At 49.4% G+C, this 13,311-nt stretch overlaps 1 protein-coding gene and 2 long non-coding RNA genes across 11 annotated transcripts in view; 1 reads left to right on the forward strand and 2 right to left on the reverse strand.

Annotated features, from left to right (window-relative positions):
• Positions 1-13,311, forward strand: part of PRKG1 (protein kinase cGMP-dependent 1) — a gene marked incomplete at its 3' end in the record, with an annotated part of 706,724 nt that overhangs the window by 685,733 nt on the left and 7,680 nt on the right. For 4 of the 8 annotated variants that reach the window (XM_082222041.1, XM_082222042.1, XM_082222043.1 and 1 more), the window contains 6 exons: positions 823-964; positions 2,396-2,559; positions 9,403-9,525; positions 10,038-10,100; positions 10,879-10,945; positions 12,284-12,637. In XM_082222041.1, the coding sequence (XP_082078167.1) occupies positions 823-964; positions 2,396-2,559; positions 9,403-9,525; positions 10,038-10,100; positions 10,879-10,945; positions 12,284-12,637 (913 nt within the window). Of the gene's footprint in view, positions 1-822; positions 965-2,395; positions 2,560-9,402; positions 9,526-10,037; positions 10,101-10,878; positions 10,946-12,283; positions 12,638-13,311 lie in introns of those variants that run through there. The other 4 variants (XM_082222039.1, XM_082222044.1, XM_082222040.1 and 1 more) reach the window with 2 other exon arrangements.
• LOC309532209 overlaps positions 1-13,311 on the reverse strand; it is a 738,788-nt gene that overhangs the window by 670,582 nt on the left and 54,895 nt on the right. The window lies entirely within an intron of this gene.
• The window catches only part of LOC309532194, a 47,434-nt gene continuing 43,669 nt past the window's right edge, over positions 9,547-13,311 (reverse strand). Inside the window, exons 4-5 of one of the 2 annotated variants that reach the window (XR_014219636.1) lie at positions 12,313-12,433; positions 9,547-9,729 (exon numbers count right to left, since the gene is read on the reverse strand). This is a non-coding gene — a long non-coding RNA (uncharacterized lncRNA). Of the gene's footprint in view, positions 9,730-11,586; positions 11,698-12,312; positions 12,434-13,311 lie in introns of those variants that run through there. The other variant, XR_014219637.1, reaches the window with a different exon arrangement.

Below are 13,311 nucleotides of genomic sequence, written 5' to 3' on the forward strand. Positions count from 1 at the left end.
TTTCTAAGGAAAATGGGCAAAGTGGCTTGGTTTGTGAGAGATTAGCGATTGGTGAAGCCTTCTCTGGTATGACTTGTAACCAAGCTCAGCAACCAGGCTCAGCAATTTCCCCCTCCTCCATCCAAACAAAACGGGGGGATATCTAGGCTTATTCTGAACCCAATTACTAGTCAGATTATACTGCAGCATCCACTGTGTCATAACGAGGACCATTAACAGGGTCAGATTCATCCTCAAAATCCCCAAGAGGCCCCAGTACCCATTACCTGCTCAACTAGCAGGCATAGAAGGGAAGGGATGCCTCTTTGCTCCTTTTCACATCCAAACCCTCCAGCACCTGCAGCACACTTCTGTATCAGTAGCACTAGGAGCCCTGTCTCACTGTATGTCAGATGGTAGGGGGATATAGCACTGGGCATCAGGAGATGAGCTGACTGGTTTAAGTTTATATCAGAAGAGAGAGTCCTTAATATGTTATGTTTTGCCTCTCTGCTTATTCATACACTGGAGCTGGTGTTGTGTAATAGCTAAGACATTGAGCTATGAACCAGGGCGCCCTAAGTTCAGTTTTAACCTTTGTCATGAGATGATGTCAATTCATGGTGCCCATGGTGGCAAGTGGCCTTAGGTAAGTTGCTACTGTATTTCATTATCTGTAACATGGACATTAAAAAAAAACCCAAACAGATGTGTTTGTTACAGAAACAATGAGTATGAAATGTTTTAAATACAAATATGTTCATGTGAAGCATAAATGTAAAGCACTGTTGATCTCTCAGTCTTTCTCCTCTCACTTCTCACACCCCGTATCCCTGGTTGCAGAGGTTCATTTGAAGATTCTACAACCAGATTTTATACTGCATGTGTGGTAGAAGCTTTTGCCTATCTGCATTCCAAAGGAATCATTTATAGGGACCTCAAGCCAGAAAACCTCATTTTAGATCACCGAGGTTATGCCAAACTGGTGAGTACTCATGATGTTTTTCTTCCAAATAGCAATAAAATATTACATTGAGATGCGCACTGCATTGTAGTTAAGGGTCTGTCTCCTTTGCCATTATAATAAAATGCCTTCTCCAATGGGTTTATAACAGCCATAAAATAGTGCTTCTGGCTGAACAGCAGTACTCAGCTCTGTACTGCCAGGACAAATCAGTTTGTAAAAAGGACTAATGAAAACAAATTAATCTCACTGTTTCCGAATCTTAGACGATCAGAAGTTGAAGTTCACAAATGGTTTTAAATAGCCTTTGTGGCATTACGCTCGGAAATTTATTGTTCATACCACATGATTCCAGTACTAGATAAAGAGCTTGACATCTTCCCCAACATTTCATCCAAAGAAACACTGAATCTATAACGGCTCTTTTTCAAACCATACCTTTGTTATTTCTGCGAATAGTCCGTTATTTCAATCCCCTAGTTTTTGTGTGCTGTGCTACACTATTATCGATAAAAAAATAATTAGGCCTCAGACATGCCTGACTTATTACATGCTGTACTTGAAAGAGATCATCATGGCTGCAGATGGGACAATCGTTAAGGCTGATAGGAGTGCCTTTCCTTTTATGCTATAAACCATCAAGTGTTCAAGTACAAACCACACAGAATCACAGAGCTGGAGGAGAGGGCTCATTGCCCATCTAATCCAACCCCTGCTTGATGCAAGAAATCCAGAACTAAAGCGTTCCTAACAGATGGCTGATCAGCCTCTGCTTGAAGACCTCCAGTGGGAGAGAGCTCACCACCCATCTAGGCCATTAGTGCCATTAAGAAGCTTATTCTCATGTTGAGACAAAAGCTACTCTCTTGTAACTTAACCCCAATAGAATAATTTTGAAACTAGGGACAGCTGAACCTGTTTAACACTGCTCTACATTATTTATTTACAGGCAACCCCTGTTTTGCATGGGGGGTTACATTCTGGGTCATTGCATGTGTTGGTGGAGTGTGCATAAGCCCGCCCCCGCCCCTCTTCCCGATTCGGAAATGGCCCATGCGTGCATGGTTGCACACTTTTTGAATGCAAGCAAAATGGGAGTTGCCTGCATATGGTTAGCTCCTACATAAAATAGCCAATTATGATGGCTGACGGATGGACAGATCAAGTAATTATTGACCATCTGTAAAACTTGAAGTCTTAAACAAGTGTTATGAACTCATTTATTTTGTTTTTGTACAAATCTTAAGTCTGAAAGATGTTCCTACATAGCTTTCTGTACTTCTGCTTTCTGTGACAGCGCTATATTCTCACTCTGAGTATATTCCCATGAAAGATTTCTTTCTGAACTGGTTTATTCTAAGCAAAGCATGAGCATCTCCTCAAGCCTTTGTGTCTGCATAATTGCTCTGTATTTTTTCCTTTCTTGATGGGTGTGTGAACTTTCTTTCACAGGTCGATTTTGGCTTTGCAAAAAAAATAGGATTTGGAAAGAAAACATGGACTTTTTGTGGAACTCCAGAATATGTAGCCCCAGAGATCATCCTGAACAAAGGTCACGACATTTCAGCAGACTACTGGTCACTGGGAATCTTAATGTATGAACTCTTGACTGGCAGGTATGGGCATTGAATTGGAGCTACTGATAAAAATAGATCAGCAAATTAGAGAATATTTCTGCCTTTGTCACTTTGATTAGGAGCACTAGAGGTTCAGAGCTTGCATATGCAATGATTATGCACTCCCCCCCTCCAAAAAAAAAGGTCTAAAAACTTATTGTTGAGGCTGCTCATTATTATTTTGCCCTGGTTCACAGTCAACATTCTAGCAAATAAAGGGTATGGAACAGACAGCAGAAGGGGAAAGCTTGGACAACTGAGGTGCAGAGTTACAAATTTAAATCTCTTGGTTTCCATTCATTGTTCTTCTGGCAGCCTTTTGTTGTTGTTTTTTGTACAGCAAACACATATAAAACAGGTCTGTTTTTACACTTCTAAGAGAGGCAGCATAAGCATCTGTCAGGAATGATTTAACAGTGGGTGGCTAAACTGTGGCCTTTCAGAAGCATGGTCAGGGATTGTGGGAGTTGGAGTCCAACAACATCTGGAGCACCACAGCTTAGCCTTTAAAGCAGGCATCCACAATCTCGGCTCTCCAGCTATTTTTGGGACTACAACTCCCATCATCCCTCACCACTGGTCCTGTTAGCTAGGGATGATGGGAGTTGTAGTCCCAAAACGGGGACTGGACGGCCAAGTTTGGGGATGCCAGCTTTAAAAAGACAATGGATTCCTGTAAAGCACTTTGAATGCTAAGACATGGTACTGAAACCATTTCTAATAACAATAGCACACCTTTCCAGATATTGCAACTTCAGAATACTATGTAATTTGGTAAGTATCACTTGTTGTCTAGAAATAATAGAATAGTCACAAAAAGTTATTCAGTTTTAACTCATGCAGGACAAAACAATTGGTCTAGGTCCTCATTATTTTAGCATCAGCAAGCTACAATTCACAAAACATGCTAGAAAAATATTGTCCTCCAAAATATGTTTTGGCCATGGTTAGTGGCATATTTTTAAGAACACCAAAGGCCATTACAGTGGTGCCTCGCAAGACGAAATTAATTCGTTCCGCAATTCTCTTCGTCTTGCGGTTTTTTCGTCTTGCGATGCACGGTTTCCCATAGGAATGCATTGAAAATCAATTAATGCGTTCCTAGGGAAACCACCTTCAGACCAGGTCCGGGGACAGTCTGTCCCCGGACCTCTTCTGAAGGCTGGGGGGGGGCAATGGCTTTTCTTCCCACCCCCAGCATTTTAAAAAACCCTGGGACAGCGGAGGACTTCTCTGCTGTGCGGGGCTATCTTAAAATGCTGGCGGGGGGCATTTTAAAATCGCTCCGGACAGCGGAGGACTTCTCCGCTGTCCGGGGCGATTTAAAAGCCCCTGGGAAGGCAGGCGGGGGGGACAAAGACTTTCGCCCCCTGCCCGCCTTCAGAAGGTGTTCCCGCAACACTTCGGAACAGCTTTCCGAAGTGGGGCGGCGGGGCCAGGTGTTCCCGACCCCCCTCCCCACTTCGGAAGAGCTTTCCGAAGTGGGGCGGCGGGGCCAGGTGTCCCCGCCCCCCCGCCCCACTTCGGAACAGCTTTCCGAAGTGGGGCGGCGGGGCCGGGTGTTCCCGACCCCCCTCCCCACTTCGGAAGAGCTTTCCGAAGTGGGGCGGCGGGGCCGGGTGTCCCCGCCCCACTTCGGAAGAGCTTTCCGAAGTGGGGCGGCGGGGCCAGGTGTTCCCGACCCCCCTCCCCACTTCGGAAGAGCTTTCCGAAGTGGGGCGGCGGGGCCAGGTGCTCCCGACCCCCCTCCCCACTTCGGAAGAGCTTTCCGAAGTGGGGCGGCGGGGCCAGGTGTCCCCGCCCCCCCGCCCCACTTTGGAAGAGCTTTCCGAAGTGGGGCGGCGGGGCCAGGTGTTCCCGACCCCCCTCCCCACTTCGGAAGAGCTTTCCGAAGTGGGGCGGCGGGGCCAGGTGTTCCCGACCCCCCTCCCCACTTCGGAAGAGCTTTCCGAAGTGGGGCGGCGGGGCCGGGTGTTCCCGACCCCCCTCCCCACTTCGGAAGAGCTTTCCGAAGTGGGGCGGCGGGGCCGGGTGTCCCCGCCCCACTTCGGAAGAGCTTTCCGAAGTGGGGCGGCGGGGCCAGGTGTTCCCGACCCCCCTCCCCACTTCGGAAGAGCTTTCCGAAGTGGGGCGGCGGGGCCAGGTGCTCCCGACCCCCCTCCCCACTTCGGAAGAGCTTTCCGAAGTGGGGCGGCGGGGCCAGGTGTCCCCGCCCCCCCGCCCCACTTTGGAAGAGCTTTCCGAAGTGGGGCGGCGGGGCCAGGTGTTCCCGACCCCCCTCCCCACTTCGGAAGAGCTTTCCGAAGTGGGGCGGCGGGGCCAGGTGTTCCCGACCCCCCTCCCCACTTCGGAAGAGCTTTCCGAAGTGGGGCGGCGGGGCCAGGTGTCCCCGCCCCCCCCCACTTCGGAACAGCTTTCCGAAGTGGGGCGGCGGGGCCAGGTGTTTCCGACCCCCCTCCCCACTTCGGGAGAGCTTTCCGAAGTGGGGCGGTGGGGCCAGGTGTCCCCGCCCCCCCGCCCCACTTCGGAACAGCTTTCCGAAGTGGGGCGGCGGGGCCAGGTGTTCCCGACCCCCCTCCCCACTTCGGAACAGCTTTCCGAATTGGGGCGGCGGGGCCAGGTGTCCCCGCCCCCCTCCCCACTTCGGAAGAGCTTTCCGAAGTGGGGCGGCGGGGCCAGGCGTTCCCGCCCCCCCGCCCCACTTCGGAACAGCTTTCCGAAGTGGGGCGGCGGGGCCAGGTGTTCCCGACCCCCCGCCCCACTTTGGAACAGTTTTCCGAAGTGGGGCGGCGGGGCCAGGAGTCCCCGCCCCCCCGCCCCACTTCGGAAGAGCTTTCCGAAGTGGGGCGGCGGGGCCAGGTGTTCCCGACCCCCCTCCCCACTTCGGAAGAGCTTTCCGAAGTGGGGCGGCGGGGCCCGGTGTCCCCGCCCCCCCGCCCCACTTCGGAACAGCTTTCCGAAGTGGGGCGGCGGGGCCAGGCGTTCCCGACCCCCCTCCCCACTTCGGAAGAGCTTTCCGAAGTGGGGCGGCGGGGCCAGGTGTCCCCGCCCCCCCGCCCCACTTCGGAACAGCTTTCCGAAGTGGGGCGGCGGGGCCAGGTGTTCCCGACCCCCCGCCCCACTTCGGAACAGTTTTCCGAAGTGGGGCGGCGGGGCCAGGTGTCCCCGCCCCACTTCGGAACAGCTTTCCGAAGTGGGGCGGCGGGGCCAGGCGTTCCCGACCCCCCTCCCCACTTCGGAAGAGCTTTCCGAAGTGGGGCGGCGGGGCCAGGCGTCCCCGCCCCCCCTCCCCACTTCGGAACAGCTTTCCGAAGTGGGGCGGCGGGGCCAGGCGTTCCCGACCCCCCGCCCCACTTCGGAACAGCTTTCCGAAGTGGGGCGGCGGGGCCAGGTGTCCCCGCCCCCCCGCCCCACTTTGGAACAGCTTTCCGAAGTGGGGCGGCGGGGCCAGGTGTTCCCGACCCCCCTCCCCACTTCGGAAGAGCTTTCCGAAGTGGGGCGGCGGGGCCAGGTGTTCCCGACCCCCTCCCCACTTCGGAAGAGCTTTCCAAAGTGGGGCGGCGGGGCCAGGTGTTCCCGACCCCCCTCCCCACTTCGGAAGAGCTTTCCGAAGTGGGGCGGCGGGGCCAGGTGTCCCCCCCCCACTTCGGAAGAGCTTTCCGAAGTGGGGCGGCGGGGCCAGGTGTCCCCGCCTCCCCGCCCCACTTCGGAAGAGCTTTCCGAAGTGGGGCGGCGGGGCCAGGTGTTCCCGCCCCCCCGCCCCACTTCGGAACAGCGTTTTAAAATGCTGGGGGTGGGGAGCGAAGCGCTCCCGACCCCCAGCATTTTAAAATCTTCCCAGGACACGGGGAGATTTTAAAATGCTGGGGGTCGGCAGCGAACGCTTCGCTCCCGCCCGCCAGCATTTTAAGATCGCCCGGGGCAGGCGGGGGGGAGGCAGGCGGGGGGGAGGAAAGACTTTTGCCCCCCGCCGGCCTTCAGAAGAGGTCCTCTTCTGAAGGCCGGCTGTGGGCGAAAGTCTTTGCTCCCGACCGCCAGCATTTCCCTATGGGCTTTCGTCTTGCGATGCAAGCCCATAGGGAAATTCGTCTTGCGAAGCGCCTCCAAAACAGAAAACCCTTTCGTCTTGCGGGTTTTCCATCTTGCGAGGCATTCGTCTTGCGGGGTACCACTGTATTCAGCTAAACTGTTGTGCTAGTGGAATGTAAAAGTTAAAGGAAACAGTTGGGGAGTCATTAAGGCACCCTATCCTTTCCTTTTTGTATCCATGAACTTTAAGCACATAGGAATTCTGAACCAACCCCTTTCCTGTAGGGGAGAGATAGAAGAGTTTTCAGAATTGTTGTGTGATAAAATCAGGGTCAAATATACAGTGGTGCCTCGCAAGACGAAATTAATTCGTTCCGCAAGTCTCTTCGTCTTGCGAGTTTTTCGTCTTGCGATGCACGGTTTCCCATAGGAATGCATTGAAAATCAATTAATGCGTTCCTAGGGAAACCGCCTTCAGACCAGGTCCGGGGACAGTCTGTCCCCGACCTCTTCTGAAGGCTGGGGGGGGGGGACAAGGGCTTTTCTTCCCAACCCCAGCATTTTAAAAAAAACCCGGACCTCTCCTGGACCTCTTCTGAAGACTGGCGGGGGGCGAAAGTCTTCCCCCCCCCCGCCTGCCTTCAAAAGCCGTCGGCGACAGCGGAGAAAGGTGCTGCCTTTCTTCACTCTCCCGGGAAGGCAGGCGGGGGGGAAAGACTTTCGCCCCCCGCCGGCCTTCAGAAGTGGTCCTGGACCTCTTCTGAAGGCCGGCGGGGGGGCGAAAGTCTCCCCCCCCGCCTGCCTTCAAAAGCCGTCGGCGACAGCAGAGAAATGCGCTGCCTTTCTTCGCTCTCCCGGGAAGGCAGGCGGGGGGGGAGACTTTCGCCCCCCGCCGGCCTTCAGAAGTGGTCCTGGACCTCTTCTGAAGGCCGGCGGGGGGCGAAAGTCTCCCCCCCGCCTGCCTTCAAAAGCCGTCGGCGACAGCAGAGAAAGGCGCTGCCTTTCTTCGCTCTCCCGGGAAGGCAGGCAGGGGGGAGCAAAGACTTTCGCCTCCCGCCGGTCTTCAGAAGCTGTCCGCGATAGCGGGAAGCGCTTCCCTGCTATGCTGGCGGTGGGGAGCAAAGCCTTTCGGCCCCCGCTGGCCTTCCTGGACCTCTTCTGAAGGCCGGAGGGGAGGAAAGGCTTTGCTCCCCACCACCAGCATTTAAAACAGGTCCCCGGAGATTTCCCTATGGGCTTTCGTCTTGCGAAGCAAGCCCATAGGGAAATTCGTCTTGCGAAGCGCCTCCAAAACAGAAAACCCTTTCGTCTTGCGGGTTTTCCGTCTTGCGAGGCATTCGTCTTGCGGGGTACCACTGTATGCATTTTAAAGTACCTTTGACTGTTCCTAGAATGGTGCACTTCTTCAGACCCTAATTCTCAGATTTTCCCAACATGATGCCTATATTGGTTTAATAAATCTATGTAGAACTGGAAAAGTATTCTCATGTTGCAAAAAAGCAAGATTTTCAAGTGAAATCTCATCCCATAGCATGCAAAATTATATGAATACAGCATTATCGTAGTACCTGCTCTTGTAAAAAGGTGCAGTTATTTGCCAGATATATAGAAATAGGTTCATCAGTTTATAGATTTACAACTCAGAAGGAATGATGACAAGAGCTGTATTACCTTACACCAAAGAAACACAAAAATTCTGCATTCTGTCATAGTTTAAATAAATAGGCATATTGCATTAAAATGTGTGTTTCCGTGTTTAAAGTTGCAGAACTTACCATATTTTTCGCCCTATAGGACGCACTTTTTCCCCTCCAAAAATGAAGGGGAAATGTGTGTGCGTCCTATGGGGCGAATGCAGGCTTTCGCTGAAGCCTGGAGAGCGAGAGGGGTCCGTGCACACCGACCCATCTTGATCTCCAGGCTTCAGGAAGCTATCCCCCCAGCCGCGCAAGCTCCCAGAGCGATGCCGAAGCTGCGCGCACCTTCGCCATCGCTCTCCGACCCGTTCTGGGGGCTGGGATCGGGGGAAGCTCCGGCTTCCCCCGCCCCCAGCCACGCAAGCTCCCAGAGCGATGCCGAAGCTGCGCGCACCTTCACCATCGCTTTCCGACCCGTTCTGGGGGCTGGGGTCAGGGGAAGCTCCAGCTTCCCCCGCCCCCAGCCTCGCAAGCTCCGAGAGCGATGGCGAACGTGCGCGCACCATCGCCATCGCTCTCTGACCTGTTCTGGGGGCTGGGGTCGGGGGAAGCTCGGGCTTCCCCCACCCCCAGCCCCTGCAAGCTCCGGGAGCAATGGCAAAGGTGCGCTCACCTTCGCCATCGCTCTCGGACCCTTTCTGGGGGCTGGGTGTTGTGGAAGCTCGGGCTTCCCCCAGCCCTGCAAGCTCCGGGAGCCACTCTGGCTCCCATTCTGGGGGCTGGGGGGGAAAAAATAATTTCCCCCCCCTTTATTTCCCCCAAAAAAATCTAGGTGCGTCCTATGGGCCGGTGCGTCCTATAGGGCGAAAAATACGGTAATATGTATTTGCTGCTGGTAACGTGGGTATTGCTGGTTTTAAGGGTCTACACATCATTCTTTCCCCTCCAGATGTTTTGGACTACAGCTTCCATAAACCCCAGCCATTGAGGAGTAGTCTAAAACAACTGCAGGGCACCACAATGGGGAAAGCTCCCATAGATGGTACAGCATCTAGTAACTGCTATATAACGAAAGCTCTTTCAGGAGTTTAACACATTTTTATTGCCTTACCTTACAACATTTGACGACATATTAAAACAGATTTTTAACTTTGGGTTTTTCTTTTCTTTTCTTTAGTCCACCATTCTCAGGCCCAGACCCCATGAAAACTTATAACATCATACTAAGGGGGATTGACATGATTGAATTTCCAAAGAAGATTGCCAAAAATGCTGCTAACCTAACTAAAAAACTATGCAGGTAACATTTTGTAGATTGTCAAGAAGGGAATGTGAATTAGCACCACAAGTTCTTGCTGTTTTGATGCTGGTTGTATTCTATAGACTTTTTGTGCATGTTTTGGTATTTGGGTTGGTCCTGATTTACTTCTGAATAGATGTTGTTGTTGTTATCAATTCTTTTACCTGCCTTTCACCAGCAGGTCACAGGGTGGATTGCAACAACCTAATGTTCCGAATTAAAGGCAGTTATAAAGCATACTACATTCACAATAATAGGGTGGGTCTTGAAAACACATCTCAGGTGCCAAAGGCCTGGGTGTAAAATAGACAGGGTTGAGATTACAGCCTTAGAGTCATACTTGGAGTAGACAGTCCACTCTTTTGATTGTTAGCTCCCTTCCATGCTATTGAGAACAACAGTGGGATAGAGAATGTTTAAATAAATAGAGGACAGTAGAGAATGGAATTACCTGCCAGCTTTTTCATTCCACTCTGTTGTGTGCTGGGGTGGTTTTTTTCTTTTTCTTACAGGGACAACCCATCAGAAAGACTAGGGAACTTAAAAAACGGTGTCAAGGATATTCAAAAGCACAAGTACGTATGTTTCAGATGCTGAAAAGTTATTACCATCAGTTCACAGGACATTTTCCAGATGGTATAAGAAGCAACAGTCCTGCCCCAGTACTAAATGGAGGGAGAAAATTCTGACAGAAGCAAGGGCAACAGGAGAAGTATATACGCAGTGTTTAGGCTTTCTTTTAGTTTGAAGCTTGAAACAAGTTCATTGCTTATTATGAGGCATCTGCTTTGAATTTAAACCACCTCTAGGCTTTTGGGGTGCAACCAGTATTTCTTTGTGCAGTCCCTATTCCCACTAATGGGAATTCAATGGACTTGAGCTTTATAGCTCCTAAAACTGGGTGCCATTGGCTCTGTGAGCTATTTGCATTGAAACAAATGCATGGAACGTTGGTTAATATATTGGTGGTTTTTAATTAACAATAACTTCAAAGAACATAATTTATATATTTTTAAAAAATACCAATGCAGGAATAGTTCCCACTCAACATATCATAATGAGGTGCCAAACATCATGCTTTCATGTACAAAGTCCCATTTTGTTTGACATTTACCATGCATAGAGAAATGCCATTCTTCTTCCTATAGTGCTATATGCAGTGTGACTTTCCACTAGCAGAAGTGGTTGTGGGTGGTGCATAACAAGGCATCCCATTTTCACCACTCCCCCTGCCAACTGCCACCCTCTGTGCCATATCCCATACAGTTGTAGATAGTTCCCCCAACCCTCAGGAGACCTAGCGGGGCTGGAAATCCTGCTCCTTGCCTTATATTATCATTTCCCTGTTTTTAGGTGGTTTGAAGGCTTTAACTGGGAAGGTTTAAGAAAAGGTACATTGACACCTCCTATAATACCAAGTGTGAGTATACCATTTATTCTGTTATTTGTTCATACGTGCTAGATTGGAACAGAGAATGAAGAAAGAAATTTGAAACACTCTCTGCTACAACAGCAGCCAGCTTTGGTTGAAAGCTCTGTGGGCCTCCAGCTATACTGGAGCTTATCTATATAAGCATGTTTCTCACCAATGCTGTTGTCAGGGGCATGCATTAAGAGTGCAGAGTTTTCTCTGACGTTGATGCATCAGAGCTTGTGCACATATGTAGAGATGGAGTCCTGGACTGAGATGTATTTCCAGAGACATTTTGTTTTCTTTTGATTGTAGTAAAGCTGCTTGTTCTTCTTTCCTAGCCAGTTTGCTTTAGGTCTCTTGTGCTTCGCCTTTACTCCTTTCTCCTGTCTCTCCAACATGCCTTTTATTTCCTTCCCAATTGCCAAGTTCCTGCGATCCTATACCAGTGCTAAAGGCTGTGCTTTTGCTGTCAGGCATATATCTACCACCTGCAACTGCTGTACTAACTCCATGCTAGTCCAAATGATAAACCAGGGACTAAGCAGAGTCAAAGCTGATGGCACACTCCCCCCCCCAAAAAAAAAGTACAGTAGTGCAAAATAGTTTGCTTTTTGGTACCTCTTAGTTGTAATCACTTCCTCTCCACCAGTCATACAAAGATTCCTCCAAACACAGTAGTTTATAAGTGACTGAACAGAAGCACAGCTGTTTCTGTACCAGAGCTCCAAACTTCATGGATGTACCTCCACGTTTCAGTACTGTAGCAGCAGGGAATGAAGCAATGGGAGAAAGCTCTCCATAGTCACCATATACTTGCATACATTCACCTTTTAAGCCCACAGACCTTTCCAAAAGGAGGAATGGTGAAAGCTCTAGTTGTTTTAGGGTTTTTCTTTGGATACAATTTAATTTGATATATTTTATTTTAGATAACAAATATTCTCAAATCCTCAGCAACCCCTTTCCCCATATTATATAGCTAAGCAATGTATATCCTGAAAGCATGAGCTTCATGACTTAACCAAATTGTGTTTTTCCAATGTTCGGATGAAAGTGAATTTTTGATTTTGATTCATATAGTGAACTATGCTTTAATATTTCATTTTTCTGGTTTTAAGAATTCACTGTGAAAACTGAAGCACCCACTTCCCCATCTGCAACTCATGTGATATACTGAAAAACAATCCATCAATTTTGAAAATCCCTAAAACAAATACTAAATTACAAATTAAAGCAGAAAATTATGAATGAATTTATCACTTTTAAATGTACAAAACCTTGAATTTTATTTAGGAGTCATGAAGCTTAGTTTTCTGAAAATAGTGGGTTCCCCTCTATCTTTAGGTACCGACTGTTACCTTCTCCCCACTTACCCAAGCAGTCAGAAGTTCCAGGCGCAGCGCTTCCGAGTTTAGTTTCCTTTGGATGAGCGAGCACTGGAGACTTAAGGTGTCTTTGTACTATTTGCTTTATTTCCAAATATCCAAGCAGAACCTAAGTGGAGACAAACAGGCAGTCTTGAAACCTAGAAATTCCATTATGCTGTATGCATCCCTAGGGAGAGAGAGAGCTCCTCCATCACCCCAAGATGCTTTGCCTTCAGCCAACTCAAAACTCTCTTTCCTTCTCTCCATGTTTCCAAATTTAACACTGTCACCTGTTGTTTCTTTTCAAAATATACTTATATGGATAAAATAACATTTCCTTCACTACCAACTTCTGCTGTGGTCAGGGGCTCCCCCCCCCCTTTGACCCTATAGAAAAAGGAATTATAAGAAATATAAAGCATGCATTTATGAATTTGTAAGCTTTATAACTAGTTTTTAACACACAAATGTGCAGTCTCCTGGAGAGGAGCTAAGTCAAGGCTTGGCTTCCCAAGTTGTCCAAACTGGGATTTGTGGTTTAGCAGGCTCCTCACTAATTTTGAGCTGTCATCAAGAACAAACCTTGGCTGCAGCATTCATGGAGTCATAGTTTGGCTTACTGTGTCATGCAAACTAGCCCACTGTATCACTGGCTTTCATGTTTATAATACAAACATATATTTTTGTATCTGTGGTGCCCTACGCTTAACCATTGCTATTTGGGCCCAGCCCGTTTCTTATTACGTCTGTTCTACTACCACTAGTTGTGTTTATTCTGGCCATTGTGGTTCTTGTTTTTCTACTGCAACAGCCATTTGTATATAATTCAATAAACAAATCTATTCTTTTCAAGATTTAGTTAAACAAAGCGTGTACTATTTTTATCTGTACCTTCTAGAATTTGTATGATTATGGCTACATTTGTGCCCCACCTTTTCCTCCAAAGACCTCAAGGTGGTGGCCATGGTTCTCCCCCTCTCCACTTTATTCTCAGAACAAACCTGT

This window comes from Podarcis vaucheri, assembly GCF_965113315.1.
Source record: "Podarcis vaucheri genome assembly, chromosome: 5".
NCBI lineage: Eukaryota > Metazoa > Chordata > Lepidosauria > Squamata > Lacertidae > Podarcis > Podarcis vaucheri.